General features: G+C 38.8%; 1 protein-coding gene across 4 annotated transcripts in view; it reads left to right on the top strand.

Moving 5' to 3' along the window:
* Positions 1–17,791, top strand: part of NECTIN3 (nectin cell adhesion molecule 3) — a 62,216-nt gene that overhangs the window by 19,434 nt on the left and 24,991 nt on the right. For all 4 annotated transcript variants that reach the window (XM_061454375.1, XM_061454372.1, XM_061454374.1 and 1 more), the window contains exons 2-4: positions 7,144–7,482; positions 14,178–14,474; positions 16,356–16,473. In XM_061454375.1, the coding sequence (XP_061310359.1) occupies positions 7,144–7,482; positions 14,178–14,474; positions 16,356–16,473 (754 nt within the window). The remainder of the gene's footprint in view (positions 1–7,143; positions 7,483–14,177; positions 14,475–16,355; positions 16,474–17,791) is intronic.

Raw genomic sequence — 17,791 nt, 5'->3', positions numbered from 1 at the left:
TTTAGTTTCCTGCTGCTTGATACTGTAGGTCTTTGCAGCATGATAGGAAGTGGCAAGGGCACAGTCTTTACCCTGTGTGAAGATGGTGGAACTCGAAGAGAAGCACCAGTTAACATGTAAAGAAAATGGCATTGTGGAATAACAGTGGGTCATAGCCATGCCTGACTTCAAGTGTCTAAAAAACCCCTTTTTTGGAAGTTCCAACTCATTACTATATAAGTTGGGCTCAAGCTATGCTGATGTTACACTCTGAGTTTAACTACTTATTTCTTTGACTTCATATTGCTCTAGAGTAAAATAATGTTTCCTTGCTTTCTGTGATGAAAACGTTAGTCTTGCTGCTAAGTGTTTATTATGGCGCTGTAGAGGTTTGCATGCGTTATCATCTTGACTCGTTTGTATTGGGGTAAGAGTATTTTGCCCAGTATTGTATTATCTGGCCTTTCTGCGGGCAATATGGATCTTCTCTCTGTGGGCTCTGGAGGCTATTTTTGTGAATGATAGCTGTAGGTTCCCCCAGAGATATCAGTGTTCTTTGATATCTATCTATATAGAGAGAGGTATACGTGTGATTAAGTGCTAGAGGAAGATAGACCGCCCCTTCCATCAGCTGTGAGGAATGAAGGGGTTGAGTAATGTGAGCTTCTTGGCACGATAGTGTGTTACATTGTCAGTGCTATCCTTAGGAGCAGCAGGGGGAGGTTTAAAGTATCTTAACAGTTCTGCAGACCAATCTACGATAGCACTTAAGTGAGAATCTGTTTAGAGTTTGTTTTAAGTAAAAGCTCCTGCTTCAGCAACAGTTTTGAGACAGTACTGACACTGATCTTTTCATGCATTCCCAAACTCAACCAGTTCTTTTGGCTTGTGTCTTAAATGTCTCAAGGTTGCTTGAGAAAAATTAGCTTTGTGCAGCTTCTTACAGTTGTCAACTGGAAATCATGTTCCCTTTACTGTAGCCATTGTAAGCATGTAGGCTATAGTCACCTAGAGGAGAGCTGCTTGCGTGTTAGAGGAAGTTAAGACTGGAAGCTAGTTTTGGTCTGTTTGTAGGTATGAAAAGTTAACATTTGGAAGTTAATAGATGCATTTCAAAGTGATGAATGTGTGTGAGCCGCAGTAGTGATATATCAATGTAATGGGAGAAATCTAGGAATATGTCATTATTTAAGCAATTGTTGTCGTAATGTTCTTAGTTTCCTTTTGGTATCGGTTGACCTCTGGATTCAAAGGCTTGGACATTAAGTCCCTTGAGCATTAGTAAAATGAAAAAGCAGCATGAGATAGCTGGTGAATGCACAGAAAGGCTGAGAGGATTTCAGTAGTCTCAGCTTCAGACTATTCAATTGCTATGCCTCATTTCACCAGATTTTTTTTGCCTTCTTGTAGGCTTTTGTACACATCTTATACCGTTGTGATGAGCACTGAGCAGGGTTGTAAGAATTGCTCTTCTAAGATGGAAATAATGCGCCTCTGGTTTGCTTTAAAAGGAGTGCAATGCAAGAAAGGCAACGTGGTCTGAGTCTTGTTAATGTTGTGCTTATAGAAGCCACCCTCATGACATGTTTCTGCTCCCAGCCCACTTCTGTGAAATAACTTCATGGACAAACTAGCGCTCCACTTCAAGCAAGGATTGTGATAAAGCAGATCTTAGGTGAGACCACCACCAGGTTATAATGCTATCTCTTTGATGCAAGTGCAGTTTTTCCCCCCAAGTATTTGCTTAACCATTCAAATTGGAAACCAGTGTTGAAGTGTTTTGGACTCGGTCTTGAATCTCTTCCATTTTTGGTTCTGCTCCTATTTTTGACACAGTAATTTGGTTGTGCTGTGGTACTCAAAAGACACACACTGACTTTTTCCCAGTAATTTAAGGGTATATTTTTATAAAGCCTCAAGTTGAGGTTTCAAACACTTGGTTTCTGCAGTGTCCTTAAGTGATTTGATTTGCAAGCTAAAGAAATCTGAGGATGCCACTAGAATGTGTGGCTGTGCTGTTGTTGTCTATGGTGCATTGCCACTTGTGATTCACTGGGCAGGGAGTCAGCCAATTCAGAAGGCTAAATCAGAAGAAAACAAGTGAGTTCTTGTAGCTTGGACTCTCTTAGGTACCTGATGAATGCTGATGCAGGAAGGCTGTAAGAATGAGTCTAAGCTTTCTGATGGCAGCTAAAACTAAACTGACCTAACAGTGATGCTGAGCCCGGACTTAAAAAGAGTGTTTCATGCTAAGTTGTGCCGACATAGCAGTTTGGTGTCACCAAAATGGGATGCTTTGTGTTCCTCTGCTTGACTCTTGGTTCAAACTCTTCTTAGATGCCTGCGTTGATGCCTTTGTTAATGCCTGCTAAGGCTCAGTACACCCATGAATAACTTGTTGATCTAGGGAAAAACTTCAGGTTTTCTGCAGTTTGGCTTTATTTTCCTGTGGAAACAGTTGACAGCAAGTACGAAATAAGTGGCTAGGAAGTGTCAGTGTGGTCTCTGACTTGCCAGTAGTGTGCTGTTAATCAGGCCACAGTTGTATAGCAGGTAACTGGATAGCTTCTGTAATTAGCTTTGTGCATGGCTGTTATGTGTAGAAAAATCTGTTTATTACAACAAATCAGAAGCCTGGAAGTGTGGGGAGTACTCTCATTTTGTAGCAGGAATCCTTTGTTGTATTAAGAAGGTCATTATATTTTCAAGACTGCAGATTTCCTCTGTATCTCTTTTCAGTTGGTGAGAAAAGCTTGATATCAGGAGCTGTTCTTAATCATGGTCAGTATTTGGTATGTCTTGGTTGTGTGGCTTTTAGTGCTAGAAGTGAGTTGTAAGGATTGTTATTGTTGTTTGCTTACTCAGAAACTGCTTTCTGAGAGCTAAGTGGGAATGGTCACTGCTTGTCTTTTTTGAATGAGATTCTTGCAGTGATCTGAAGCTGGAGAGCTAGTGAACACAATGTAAACCCCATCATTTTACTTAAAAACATGGTGAAATGATGAAACACTGGAGCTCATTTTGGAGAGGAAACAGGAGGTGTCAGAACTCAAAGGCCAAAACGATGTTCCTCTAGAAGCTATGTGACCAAAACCACTAAACCAAGAGGCTTTATAAAGTAGGCTTCCCCTTCCTGCACACTGAAATGAGAGAACCCAGTGTTCAGCTTTCAATTTCACTTTTATTTTAAGACTTTAAGTTGAGGTAGGATGGTCTGATGGTATTAAGTAGGGTGTGCAGCCAGGAATAGTAAATGACAAGGTTTTTTTTCTTTCAAGTTATCTCAGTTGTTAAAATTGGAGATAGAGAGGAACTGTTGCAGTTTTGGAGAAGCTGGTTTGTGGTGTGTCAGTGTCTGCCTGCAGTTGTTACCTGTGAAATAGGTTGAAAGTCTCATTCATATGTGGCAAAGAGACTGGAAAATTGATGTGTCACGTAGATCAACTTGGAGGAGTATCCACTTTTGTAACTTCTGTTAGCTTTAGGCACAAGGTAGTTTTGTGATAGACATGGGCTTGAAGTATTACCAGCATGAATCAGATCACCGTGTGATCAAAAAATCAGTTAGTGCATAGGGACTGAGCTAAAACTGAATCAATCCAAAGGTACTGTATGTAACAACAATACCAGGCCGCATATGAAACAGTAGTGGATGATGTTTTGCTGATCCAAACAAGGCAAATCACCTATCTGTTGCCTGTGAAACATGAACAGTAGTATGAAGCCTTCCATTAAAGGAGCAAGTCTGTCTGACTGGTACAGACAAGGAGTTTTAAAACGTGTGTACAGGCTGAATGATACAGTTAGGTTCAAAGCTACGAAATGAATGAGACAGGGTGCCGTCTTATGGTATGATACTCAATTAGTGTATTTCTCCAATGAAAGTCATCTGATAATGTCTTCAACTAAGTGGGTTATGCCAGAACCTCATTCTGTGGTTCAAAAATACGTTGGGACATACGACCTTCAGAGATTGAGGAAATGAGAGGGAAGACGCAAGCTATTTTTTTGTGGCTCAAGTGAGCAAAAAGGGATATAAAAGATCCCCAAAACTTTGGTCAAATTTAAAGGAAAATGTAAGGAAACTTCATGATGCTGTTTTTGCATTGAGGTTACAAAATAAGATCTTGATTAGTAAGGAAATAAAAATTATTTCCTTAAGGGGTGTTGGGAATGATGATCAGCAAGGACCTCAATATTGTGAGAGTGCAAGCAAGGAAGGTCAGATTTCAGTGACAGATTTCAAGAGGAGGAGAGCCAGGCTTTATTACAAGAGTAAATGTGCCCTATTCATCAGTACCTTGGGTCAGCTAATAACGTGGCCTTGAAGTGTCTTGTTCTTCAGCATCTTGTGCATTGTAAGCCTCTAAAGGAGTACGTGTGTAGCTGTTAACTCATTATTCACACGCTATCTTTGAGTAAACCAGGAAATACCTATCTTAGTCCTAAGTCTCAGAGCTCTGAATATCAGCATGGTCATTAATGTGCTAGTTGGAAGTGTTCTCTTGATTGCTCGGCAACCAAAAGAAGTTAGTTAAATACTAAGTGGCTGTAGATTAAAACCTGAGATGCTATTGCAGAATAAAGGTGTCTTGTTCTCACTTGAGCTTTAGGCTGTTTTGAAAACTTTAAATGCTTGGGAGTATGTATATGCTGTTGTATAAACTATATGAATATGTAAGTTCAAGTTAAATGATTAGCATAGATAAGTTGATTTTTTGTGTGTGTCTGACTTTGGAGCCTGAACGTGTTTCAGAAGATAAACGTTTAAAATGCAGTGCAATGATCTATTGGCTGTACTTCCTTCAGCATGCCAATGAACAAGATGTAAGTGATTAATGTTTTATAGCTGTGTGTATATGTATATAAATACATATATCCGAGGTCTGCTCAGTTCAGTCTGTAAATCTTGAAAGCGGCAGAAATGAGAGTTAGACGTGTGAAAATATTCATGTGAGAACCCAATGGTTTCATGGTACACATGAGCTGTTGGAAGTATTCCTTGGTGGAAAAAATGGTGGGATATTTTCACATCTTCATGAAAGAGATAAGTCTTAGCTGAGTGTTGACTCCTTAAATGTGCTCTGGTCATCTCTATGTAGCTGAAGCCTCTAATTATTGGGAGTAGAGTTGTCAAAAAACCCCACCAACCAACCCTGGCAAGGAAACAAAACAGCTTGTGTATTCAACTAACTGGGTTAACTTTGCAATTCAGTTTAACTTCCTAGAAGTCTGTGCAGCTTTTGTGTGAGTGTACTTGTAAGGCGTTTCTGTACCAAGTTTGTCGGAGTTGTGTACAGCTGATCATTATGTTAAGGTTCAGTAAAGGTTAAGATTCAGTAGATTTAAATACTGCACGTTGTCAGTTTCTCAACAAAAGTATGTTTTTCTTTACTTGAGTGATGTTACAGAATATGTATATTCCGAAATACTTTCCAGAGCTGTACCTTGTGTGCCTTAAGCTAGAACATGATAGTCAATTACTCCTTAAGAACTCTCTACCTCCGGCGTATTAGGCTAAAAATAGCAATGGCAAGTGGAGACAAAATTTGGGCAGAGTTCTGCACATTTCAGTTAATGTGCAAACAGTTGCCCCCTTTCCAGTGTCTGTCTCAACAGTATGTATTATTAGTTCAAGAGGCATGAGCAGACTGGCCAGAATGTTCTTGCATGACTCATGGATTAGTCGTGGTAGAGATTTTCTATATGAAACTTCAGTTTATTAGCTATTTTTTCCCCCTCACCAGCCCCTCTCGGTGCCCGGCATATCAACAGCCTTGGTATAAAGTTCTGGCTTAGTTTGATTTACTCATGCAACTAAATGTTTGCATACTATTGACATTAGTTAGTAGATTTATACTGAAGAAATCTGTAGCTGAATCTTTAAATTGCTTGTTTGGGTGACTTCATTGACTTGGTTATGGCGTGAAGGCTGAAAAATCAATTGCTGGGAAGCGAAAAGCGTTTAACAATGGACTGACACATAAGGACAGATAGGGAATTCTTTCCTGAGCACATGGCTTCTCTTTTGTAGGAACTTGTTGCCTGAAACTGCAGTTAATGTCTCAAGTTGAATGACCTCTTCGTGTGTGTGAAAATGGATCTACTAAAATTTAGTCTTGAATCTCATTCCGTGGGTGAATTTTCACAGTAACAGCTTGAGTACTGATTTGATAACTGAAGAGCCTAGTACTTAAGCAGCCTACTCCAAGAGAAGGAATGATTTAAGTCGCTCGAGCATCTGTTTGGCAAAACAAGTCATGAACCGGTGGTTTAATGAACTACTTTGTCCTGGTGGATTTCTTTTCTTGAAGGAAGGTGGTGTAAAATACTGAGCTCGGAATGTAGTTGCTACTGTGGAAAGTATTTTAGGTATTGAACGGAATGATACAGACTATTAAGCAAACACTTAACTATACCTTCTCTTGCCTGTTTACTGTGTAAATACAAGGAGAAGTTCTCATGTGAAGACACTGCGCTACAGTATAGCAGGACTGCATGTGCATGATGGAACGTATCTCTATTGGAAACTAGGCTCTGAAGGTAGAATTGAATTTTTAGATTGACTGTCACTATGAAGATGGAGTAGTTTGTGGGATTTTGCCATTTTTATTCTTTTTTATTCTTTGCTTTTTAACTAGTTACTGATGTGGTAAGTGGTAGAATTTACGCTTAAGCATTTCTCCTTCAATTATCTTTATTAGGAATCATATCTTTTGGAAGTTAAAAATCAGTGTAGTAATTTAAGTTAAATTTTTACCTGATGCTCTGGAGCAGCAATTAAACTGCTAAAGTACCATGTCTGATTACTGTGGTGTTGGCTGGTTGGGTTTTTTTGTCCTGTAAATCTGAATACATGCTATGCTCACAACTAGTTAAATTCCCAAAAGATCGATAACACCAGTTACACAATTATCAGGTCATTTGTGTAAGAAGTTGTATATCAGTGATAGTGTTCTCTGAAGAGTGGTTGAGCTGCTGTTACTGCTTAAAGCGTGCTTGTCTGATGTCTCCACGCTGCTGTGAATAAGCTAAAATGTGGTTATTCAGAATAAAATATGAATTCCTTTTGAAGAAGGCAAGCTAATTACTGGAGAAGGCTTAATGTGAAGACTCGGAGGCATAACCTTCTTGTGTACTAACGAATAATTCTTTTGTTTGTAGGTGCCTTAGCTGGACCAATTGTTGATCCACATGTGACAGCAGTCTGGGGGAAGAAGGTTGCACTGAAATGCATTATTGATGTAAATGAAACAATAGCACAAGTTTCCTGGGAGAAGATACACGGTAAAAGTTCACAGACTATTGCTGTTCATCATCCTGAATATGGAATATCTGTTCAAGGAGAATACCAAGGAAGAGTGTCATTTAAAAACTATTCACTTACTGATGCAACAATCATCTTAAAAAACGTAAGCTTTTCTGATGCAGGAGAATATATTTGCAAGGCAGTTACATTCCCACTTGGAAATACCCAGTCATCAACAACTGTAACAGTACTAGGTAAGTCAACCTCTGTGAAAGGAGGTGAAATTAATAGCAAAAATTGTTAATGAACCTTAATTGCGTTTTACTTTTTCACTCAGTATCAATGCAAACAATGTATTTGCCAGTCTTTCATAACAGGTGTCTTGGTATTCTTACTAACATCATTAAGGGGACTTCTTTTGGCCCTTGCTGCTTTAGAACTTACTCTTTGATTGTCCAGATGTGGAAAAAATAAGCAGTCCCTATTTTAGGCATTGGTCTAATCTAAACGTTTAGACAGTGCTTTAAAACTTAGACTTGGCAATGCTGATATTACAGACCTGTATATGTGCGTGCTGAGAAGCTGCCAAACACAGCTTCAGCTACCACCTTGGCTAAATTCCCTCGTAAATGTGTTGCTAATATGATAAGCTAATGTAGCTGCTTGGGGCTGGTGATGTAAACTGTTCTTTGCACAGTGTAAATGTAAAGCAAAACTGTCTAGACTACTACTGGGAGTTGTGGGAATGAAGAGGCAGTTTAAGCCCTTTACTGGTTGTGGGTTGTCATGATGTGAAGCTTGTATAAACTCAGTTTTTCACATAGTTTTGTCCATCTTGCTGAGGGTTCGGTATCACTGTCATAAAGGACTAGTACTGAAGCACAGGTAGCCTTTGGTGGTAGTGCACTATGAGGTGAAATGATTACTGTCTGAAACTTGAAAGTGTATTGATGACTCACCCTTTCCTTACAGTATTATACCTTATAATAGAGTAAGTTACCTGCAGTAGAAACACGAGTAGTCAGGTGATTTTCTTTTCTACAGCTGACATAGTCCTCAGCAAGTCTATTTTTGTAAAGTAATGTGCTTTGTAGTATCTTCTTGGTCATAGCTCTCTGATTTCTATGGTAGTAGAACACTGTGAGATTAATCAGATGGCTACAGCACAGTACATAAACTGGTTTTCACCACAAGGTGGGGCAAAATAAATGCATCAAAGCAAGTGGCTTAATCGAATTTGAAACAAGTAACTTGACCAAAGACATTCTGTGATCTGCTAAGCATGTATCCTTATGGTTGTCTTTTCCATATGTCTTCTGTCTGTACTGCAGATGGCTGTGTCTGAGGCTATTGTAGCAGTCTTCTGACTTCAGGTTTCAGCTGCTGTGCTTTATCAACATACAGTGGAAGGTTCTTACTGCTTTCTCTCATCTCTTCTAGTCAGTTACTATTTCTACAGTGGTTGTTTGGTTTGGTTTTTTTTTTTCAGATCCCATTAGTAGTTGTGTCCATTTTGCCTTTTAAATTGTAGTTTTATGGAGAACCTGAGGAGGAATTTGGGAAACAAGTGTATGCCCTGTGTGTTATTCTGCATCTGAAGAAGTTGAAGGACCACAAGTTGTTTCGTGAGACATGTTTAAGCAGAAATTGCAGTTTGAATAAGTAAAATAGTATCACATGCATATCGTGGTCCTGGTCATAGAGGTTTTATCACAATTGATGTAGATGGTTGCTGATAGTTGTAAGCCTCTCAGTGACTTGCTATCAACCTCTGAATTGCAAAACCCAACTGCTGCTTTCAAAGATACCTTGCCATCATAGCAACCAACTGGCTTGCATGTATAGCTGGGTAGCCAACCCACTGTTGGACTTAATTATATTTAGTGGCCTTGGCAGCACGTATTCCGTCATTCTGATAACTTTTTGCTACGCTGACATCTAGACTTACACAGTAAAAATACTGGGGAAGGAATGGTTTTCAGAATATGCATGTAACTGAGTAATTTTTGAGCTTTTCTGGCCTGAGCTCAGCGGTTCCAAGCTCAGCAGTCTAAAGGCATGGAATAGCTCCAAACAAAACTTAAAACCTGATGTAACATGAAATCAACTCTATTCTGGCTGCTTTCTCCCACTGTTCTAAAAAACTCTCCCTTAAGTGAGAGAAACAAAGTTCATGTCTTAGGTCTGAAACTGTTTCCAGCCCAAGCAGCATCGCCTTTTTTCCTAGTGCCTGTTCCTATTTAGCAAAGACTTCATTTCCTTCCAGTGTGTAGTAGACAACTTAATTACTCTTGTACACCTTCAGGCAGAGACACTGAAGACAAATGAAGGGGGAAAAAAATGACTACAGAATAATATGTGGTTTTGCCACAGTACACTGATTGCTTAAGACTGTATTTAGAACCTCTGTCTTATGCTACTTAAGCACCCAAGTTTGGTGACTTTGCTCACTCAGATTGCTTTGTGTAGTGCTTTGTGTTTTGTTGAGGAAGAGCACCCTTAAAGAGGTTGAGACAATTAAAATATGAAAAACCTTTTTGGATCAGCAGATGTTATTGGTCTTGTCGGAAACTTTGGCTTTTCAAACTTACCTTGCTAAATGAGGGCAAAAAATCACCAAGGACTTGATGTCAAGCTGTTCCTCAAGATGCTAAACTGGCCAAAATGGTGTTTGAAGGCAGAAGAGATGGTGTGTGACAGGGTAGCTTGCAGAGCTAATGTAACTTTAATGTCACTAGTTTGAGAGCTTTACATGAGTGCTTTAAAGACTCGGTTCAGTTTGACCTCAGTGTGTTGCTAAGCTAGATTTCTCAGTGAGGGTATTGATGAAGTAGACCTTTTTCCTCTGCAGACTGGCTCTCAGCAGTGCTACAACTGAAGAATGAGCTGCAGAGATAAGAATGTCAAAGGTGTAGGTCCATCACCATGAGTAGATCTTAGGCACCCTAAGGTAGAAAGTCTTACAATAAAGAATTAAAGGTGAAAGTCAGTGTAGAAAAAACTTACTCTCTGTTCTGATAAAGTAATGATGTTTAAAAAATGCTAGTTGAGTAAATGTACACTTTTATGTGCAATACAATACTCGGGGCCAAGATATCAAGTAGATAACAAATTAGTGAACTGACTGGTCTTATAAAAGAAAACAAACAAACCAAAGTCCATAATAAAGTATTAGTGGGCTGGAGAAGTTATGCAGAAATATAAGGCTGCTGGATTAGAGGGGGAAAAGAAACCAAGTAGAAATACTGTTTTGGAAAGAAGTTAGTCAAATAAATGTCAGTTGTGATGTAGAAGGGACTGACAATTCCCAGTGTCATGCTGTTGCCAAGGAATTAGTGAATTTAATGGTAAGTGGAAATAATACTGTTTGCGTTGTAATCCTGCCAGTTTCATCCAGACCTCCTGTGTACAATGGCAGAAGAAAATTAGTTCTAAACCTAACAGGCAGTTGAAAAAGGTTTATGGAGTATTTAAAACCACAGAGAAACTTTGAGGCCTGGTAAGTTAAAGCAATAGGATTTAAAGCTCTTGTTTTTCTTGATGCTTTGTTATTTTCTTTTTCTATAGAGAAGTACAAGGACTTGAGCAACAAGAGATCTGTCCATGTGAATGTAAGGTGAATCTAGTGTAAGTAGGGTTAATTTAGGTATTGGTCATGAATCAGTAAAAGGGCTAGCACGGATGTGCCTTAGTTGAGGCTTCCTGGGTAACTGTACATCTACTGCTTGTAACTCAAGTCTTATTCATGCTATAATAAGATATATGGGTAGGATGACCAGTGTGCGGTGACCCTTTGACATGCAGACTGAATGCACACACTTTATCTACTCTGATTATTTAAAGGGGATGGGGGAAACCAGTGCTGCCTTTTGAGCTCTTATATTGTGGTAGCAGGTCTGAATCTTTGTGGGACTGAGTGGCTTCCTTTCTCAAGCTAAGCATTGATCCCAACATCTTTGCCATTTGATCAAAATAGAGCATAATGTTTCTACTGGTGATGAAGCAGGTTCTTTAATGCTTTCCCAAGCTTCTTCATGTGTCCCCTACCACCATCACTGTGATCTAGGGAGGTCTGTACAGCAACTGAAGTTACAATTTTGGGGAGAATAAAAGAAAGACCAGCCAAAAGTCCACCAAACCTCCAAACCCCATTCTTTGAGTTATCTTTTTTCCAGGTTGAGAAAGTAAAACTTTGCCATTGTGAGAAGTGAGATGCCAGTGGCCCCTTGTAATAAGGGGTTCATTCTCTAGATACTTGTCTTAATCAATGAGTGAAACCTCTAGACTGTAGAAATGAGTAGCTGGGGTTTTGCTGGTTTTGCTTCAGTAGTTGGGATAAAGTAGCACTGGATAGACTATAGAAAGAAGAATGATAATAGCAGCTGATTTTCACTTTTTAGTATGTGGCTATTTGGTTATCTTATAGTGGGTGCATAGCCTAAGAGTCATAATTTATGGGAATGTGACAGCAGAAGCCCACCCGTTTCTGGAGTATAAAACTGAAGCACCAAACCACATTGGACTGGGAATAAGTTTCTTATGAAATGGAGTAGTTTTGAATAGTTCAGGTTTGTGTCTTTCTGACAAGCATAAAACGAGGAATTATACAACTGAAAGTGGCCAATCTCACAAATTTCAGATACCACTTGAGAAGGCAAAGGGGAGGAATTTTTCCTAATAGTGAAGAAAAGTAAACTTTCAGAAGAAAATTATCTTGGGAAAAATTAGGCTTTTAAATGAGTTTATATTCTGTTCTCAGGCTACTGTTACTTAATGCTTTAAAAGAGCATGTCTTCAAGTGTGGTAAGTGAAGCAGCAAACCAAGTGTTCTGCTTTGCATCTGAAGATCTCTGCTGCCTTAGTTAAGACTTGCTACCTTATACATCCCTTTGCAGAGGGGTAAAGGAAAAATTCTGGAATAGTATACTTCCGTTGGGCTTTTCTGTTTGCTTGTTAATTTTTAATTAAAGCAGTAAGGCAAATGAGACTTTATTTCCAGTGACGTGATTTGGGTTTATAAGTTCTGGCTTGAAAAAGTAGTGAAAGCTGCTGTTCTTAACTGATTTCACTGTGATGGAGGTCTTGGGTGCAGGGAGATGCCGTGAAAAATCGTGTCATTGCGCCTGTAAAACAACATGAATTGGCGTGCATACTTGTGCATCTTGTAATACTGCAGAAGCTATTGAAAAGGTTACTAGTGATTTGAAGGGAGCAAGGCAGTAGTGTTTGTATTTAATCAGGGAAAACAAATTGTGGGTCAAATTACTATGTAATATCAAATTCTTCACAGTAGGTTATAAAGGCTTTTTTCAATTGATAGAACGGATATGTACATCAGATTAAATATTGAAGGTCATTGCAGAAAGGTTTAGTTGTTGCTAGCAGGGAATAGAATATTCAAGGAAGCTCTGTTAGAGATGTTTTGTATCTAGAAGAATAAGTGTAGAAGTCTGTAGGAAAGCCCTGCTGTTGGTGGATTTGCAGTAAGGTCACTAACGCATTACAGAGGGTAGGGGTTCAGGGAAACAAAGCAGAAAATAATCCACACTCGGGATCTGTTCAAGCAACCTTCAGTTTGGTAATGAGGTATATTCTTTAAGCGCTTCCAGGCGTAGAAGAGAAAACGCTGATTTTTGTAAGGTTATTCATGTAGGAGTTGCCTTTCCTTTGAGTGAGCAAATAATAAATGCTTTACTCAGATGTGAGCAATGATCAGAGACTGAGCAGAAAACAACCAAAAACTGATTCTGGCACTGAATTCACTCAAGCTGAAGGTATTTGCTACCCAGTTACCTCTTGAAAGTATAGGTGGTTGAATTACCTTCCCAGGTACTGTGAACTCTACTGCATTTCGAGATTTCAGCTTCTTGGGGAAAAAATCCATCAACTACATTTCTCCTTACATATATGCTACTGAAAGCCACAGAAATTGCAGGGGTTGTGTGATTTGTAATTGGTGAGGGCTCGTCCACCGAGGTGGACTCTAAAGCATTGTAGTTTGTAGTGATGATTTCATTTCAGAGGATTCAGCCTTATTGCTTTGAAAGGCAAGGATCATGTAATAGGGTGGTACGCTACTGGGGAGCACGTATCTTCTGATACTGATTATAGAAATGGGCCATCCTTGGTTTGTATCTGGAGCACCACAGGGTATTTCTGACTTAGGCTGCAACTGGTAGATGGCTTGCACAGGGCTGAAACAGATTTCTTATTTAAGCAGGAATCTTCATTTAAAAAAGCTTTTCATTCTGTGGCCCTCAACAGCAGGCTTGTACATCAGGAATCCAACTTCATTTGAGAAGTAACTGTGTTCTCTAAGCCCTCAGAATTTACAAGGGTGAGCAATGGATTTACAGGGGGGTCAGATCCTCCTCTTGAGTCTTGGACATATTATTAAGTTAAAATTTCTTGCTTCTCTAGGGATTCATTTACAAGAATATATATAGAGAGACAGGATTATATGTATATATAGCAAAATTATTTGTATATCAAAACCATACAAATGTTATGATGTGTGTCTAATCTGTATGCTTATTTGTACGTATTTGATTTTATATATGTGTATATATAATATTTTGGTAGAGGTTAAATGTCCTTTTCAGCATGGAATCAATTTATATTGTTGTACTGATCAGCAGGAGCTTAAATTCTTAATGGCAGGTGTTCCTCGTTTCAGTGTTTTAACTTTGAAATGACCCAAACCTAGTAGTATAGATTAATACTTAAAGTGTAATGCTGTCAGTGCATTAAGTGTAGTGAATGAGCAGCATGAAACTTTAATGTGGACAAAGGTGAACTGTACCAGAAGGCCAAAGCTTTCTAGAGTTATCTCTGGTATATGATGTAATCTTATTTCTAGGATGTCTGATTAGAGTGGACTTCTGAAAATGGATTTGTTTTATGTAAGATGTGGAGTCTTGTTTAAACTTACTGTTTTTCCCCTCCCTAGTTGAACCTGTTGTGAGCTTAACGAAAGGACCAAACCCTCTAATAGATGGTGCAAATAGGACAGTAGCAGCCACTTGTACAGCAGCCACTGGGAAACCTGCTGCAGAGATTGACTGGGAAGGAGGTCTTGGTGACATGGAATCCAGCTCCACTTTGTTTCCAAATGAAACTGTGACAGTTGTCAGTCAGTACATGATTGTCCCTACACGGTTTGCGAGAGGAAGACGTATAACTTGTGTTGTGAGGCACCCTGCTTTGGAAAAGGAGATAAGATACCCACAAGTGTTGGACATACAATGTAAGTATTCTCTGAGGTAATTACTGCTTAGTATATATCCTGTAACCACCCTCTTGATTGCTGTATGCCTTCCACAGAAGAAGATGAGCATTTAGTATAAGGAAGGAAAAAGGAAAATTAAGCTGTGTAGGAAGACAGGTCATAAGGGGTAGGTCAGGTAGGAGTAGAAACCTAGGATGTCTATTAAAAAGTAGCTAAAAAGGTAGGCACAAAGCTGGAATACCATTGTTTCTACTGTTTAATTTGGATATTGGCAGAAGGGTAAACAGAATTCACAGTTATGTTTAACACTGAAAAGATTACAGACAAAATAACAAACTAAGTTACCTGTAAACTGCTCATAATGCATTATGGTTTGAGCAGTACTAATGAAGATTGATGTTTGCGGTAAGTTGAGAGTAGGTCTTATGGGGATCAGTAAATTTTCAAATTGCTAAGGTTTTTTCCACTCTAATTTGCATTAGGAAACATGAACATTATGTATAATGTCCTAACACTTGTTGTTCAGCTTTAGATTGCTTATGTAACTGAAACCTGTGCCAGGCTTGTTTAACAAATTTGTGGCTTTAAAACGCATGAATACAAAGTTAGGTGGCTTACAATGCTGCATAACTAAAACCAGTTAAGATAAATAAGCTTTAAGCCATTGATCTGGTTTTTGTTAGACAATGCGTATGTGACCAAAATGACCTATTAATAAATTCTTCCTTCTTGGTCTCTGGTCTCAGCTGTGTGCTGCTTTAAAATCCTCAACTCACAGAAGTCTGTCATTTCAATTAGAAGAAATGTAGTGGCTGGAAAAGAATTAACTTTGCTATTTTGGTTTGACTAGAATATCGTGTGCGTTCGGGTTTTTTCTCTTTGTTAAATCATCACTTACTTGGGCATAAAATAGTGAGTAGTGCTGATTGAGTAGTCAGTGTTGAAATGAAGTTGTGGGTTGATGTGCCGTTGATACAGAAACAGAAGCAAAGATTGTTTGTTCCCATTGTTGTCTCAAACTGCGTAAGAGAATCAAGTTCCATGTTTAAAGTGAAATGAGGGGGTAAGTTGATCTTAAACTTACTTGGAACTGAGTGCTAAGGCATGTTTCAGAACTTCTGACAGTTGTATAGTCAGCAGCAAAGCAGCAAGAAGCAGAGATTATATGTCTTTGTTCTACAGTCTTCCTTCAGTCCCTCTCTTATCCTTACAGATTTTACAACTACTCTATCTCTGCCTAGGAGATTATACTAAATCACTCTGGTAGTTCTGTTCTCTGGGTTCTGAGTCATGGAATATTTCAGCTAGGTCTCTCAGGCTTATCCAAAGTGGCTTCCTTGCTTTTTAGGGCCATAACATAATTCTACATTATGATGCCAGTGGGTGACTGTTAACCTTTTTAACTGGCATCTGTGAACTCTTTGATTTCCTGATTACCTGCTTTCTCAAAATGCTGACTCTGATCATTGGCTGCATCTTGTTAGGGAGAAGTAGCTCTAAATTACCACTCCTCATGTCCAAACAAAACCCACATTAAACTGATTCTTCTGAAGTCCTCTCACTTCCCCAAAGTGTTTTATGTTTGTGGAAAACACAGTTGGGACAGTTGCACAGATTGAAACAGCTTATGGTTCCCTATCTGTTCCACTGCTGCATATTGTACTGGAGTTTGGAACAGTGTTGGTGTTTTGTTGTTGGCTTTCAGATTAAAAAACAAACTAAAGAAAACCCCGAAAACAACCAACAAGAACAAAAAGACCGCAACACCACCACAAAAAATAAGCCCCAACCAGCAAAATGACCAACCATCTTCTGCTCCACTGAGCTGAGCGTAACACCCAGTTCATGTTTAACCAAAACGTTGTGATTGTTGATAGGTTAAACCTTTTATTTTGTCAGATGCCCCAGAAGTTTCAGTAACTGGCTATGATGGAAACTGGTTCATTGGAAGAGAGAACGTTCAGCTCAGATGTAATGCTGATGCAAATCCATTACCTATGGAATTTATGTGGACCAGGTAAGTATTTATAAAAAGGGGCTTGGCACATGATTGAAGTGATACAATCTTTTAGCTTAAACACCTGTTTTGAAATCAAAAAGTATATGACTTGTATTGGGTTGTATATGACTTGTATTGGGTTGTATATGACTTGTATTGGGTTGTATATGACTTGTATTGGGTTGTATATGACTTGTATTGGGTTGTATATGACTTGTATTGGGTTGTATATGACTTGTATTGGGTTGTATATGACTTGTATTGGGTTGTATATGACTTGTATTGGGTTGTATATGACTTGTATTGGGTTGTAGTGGTGTTATCCAGCCTTTTAAAAGGATGCAAGATGTGTATGTATGGAAATGGGTGAGTGGGTATCTTGTAAATATACAAGCCTGAACAGTTTGTTGTTACTGTCAGTATGAAGTCTTCTGTAGCTACTTAATAAAATGCTCTTCTTGCAGTATAGAGTGCAGCACCCAATAAATCTAGTGGGAATCCAGCTATTATTAATTATTTTTAATTATTAAAGTAGATTGTAAACACTTCAATAGACTTACTTGTATCTGTGTTTTAAAATCTGGAAATTACAGTTGAGATGGCAAATACTGCTTACTGAATTATAGTACTGTCATGTCTTTTGAAACCGCTCAAGCTGTTACCAAGGCAGATAAATGCATTGCTTTGCATAGTGATGGAAGCGAGGTTTAGGAAACTAACTTGAATAAGAGCTGCATTTCATGCATATATGGATTGAGGGGGTCCTACTCTTAAATTTACTGCTTTGCTTCTGCAGCCATGGATGCAATTTGGGCAAGAGACAGAAGAAGACAATAAAAGCAGGCTTAGATCAGAATCTGTCCCGTGAAGAAGAAAAAAAAAATGAAATAAACCCAGCTATTTTAAATTGATGTGTTGCATGTAGAAACACAAGAAATAACTTTCCTAAGGACAGTTAAGCTATGTTGCGGTCTTTCTGTTGATAAAAATCACAGGAATATTTACTGATGTGAAGCTGTAAATTAAGTTCTCTACCTTCTCAGTTTAGCATATGGGACCGGTAGTGGCAATACAGTTTAAAAACATTGTATTGATAAATATGGGATTGCTTAATGGTAATTTCCCAGGAAAACCAAACAACTGGCTCCATCATAAAAGCAGCCACTGAAATCTTAAATCATTGCAGTTACCTCTAGTCAGAATGGCATGGCTGTGCTAAAGTAGGTTTAGTAAGCTTTACCTATGTGCTACAGTAGGTGGCCATCCCCATTCTGTCCTTAGCTCAAAATCCATGTGATGAGAGATCTCTACACATAATAATTCCTAGCTGTTAATA

This window comes from Pezoporus flaviventris, unplaced genomic scaffold (genome assembly GCF_033815535.1).
Source record: "Pezoporus flaviventris isolate CSIRO_AGI_PZ_B2104156 unplaced genomic scaffold, CSIRO_AGI_Pfla_v1 ptg000015l, whole genome shotgun sequence".
In the NCBI taxonomy this organism is placed as follows: Eukaryota; Metazoa; Chordata; class Aves; order Psittaciformes; family Psittacidae; genus Pezoporus; species Pezoporus flaviventris.
This window is presented reverse-complemented; position numbering and strand designations above follow the sequence as displayed.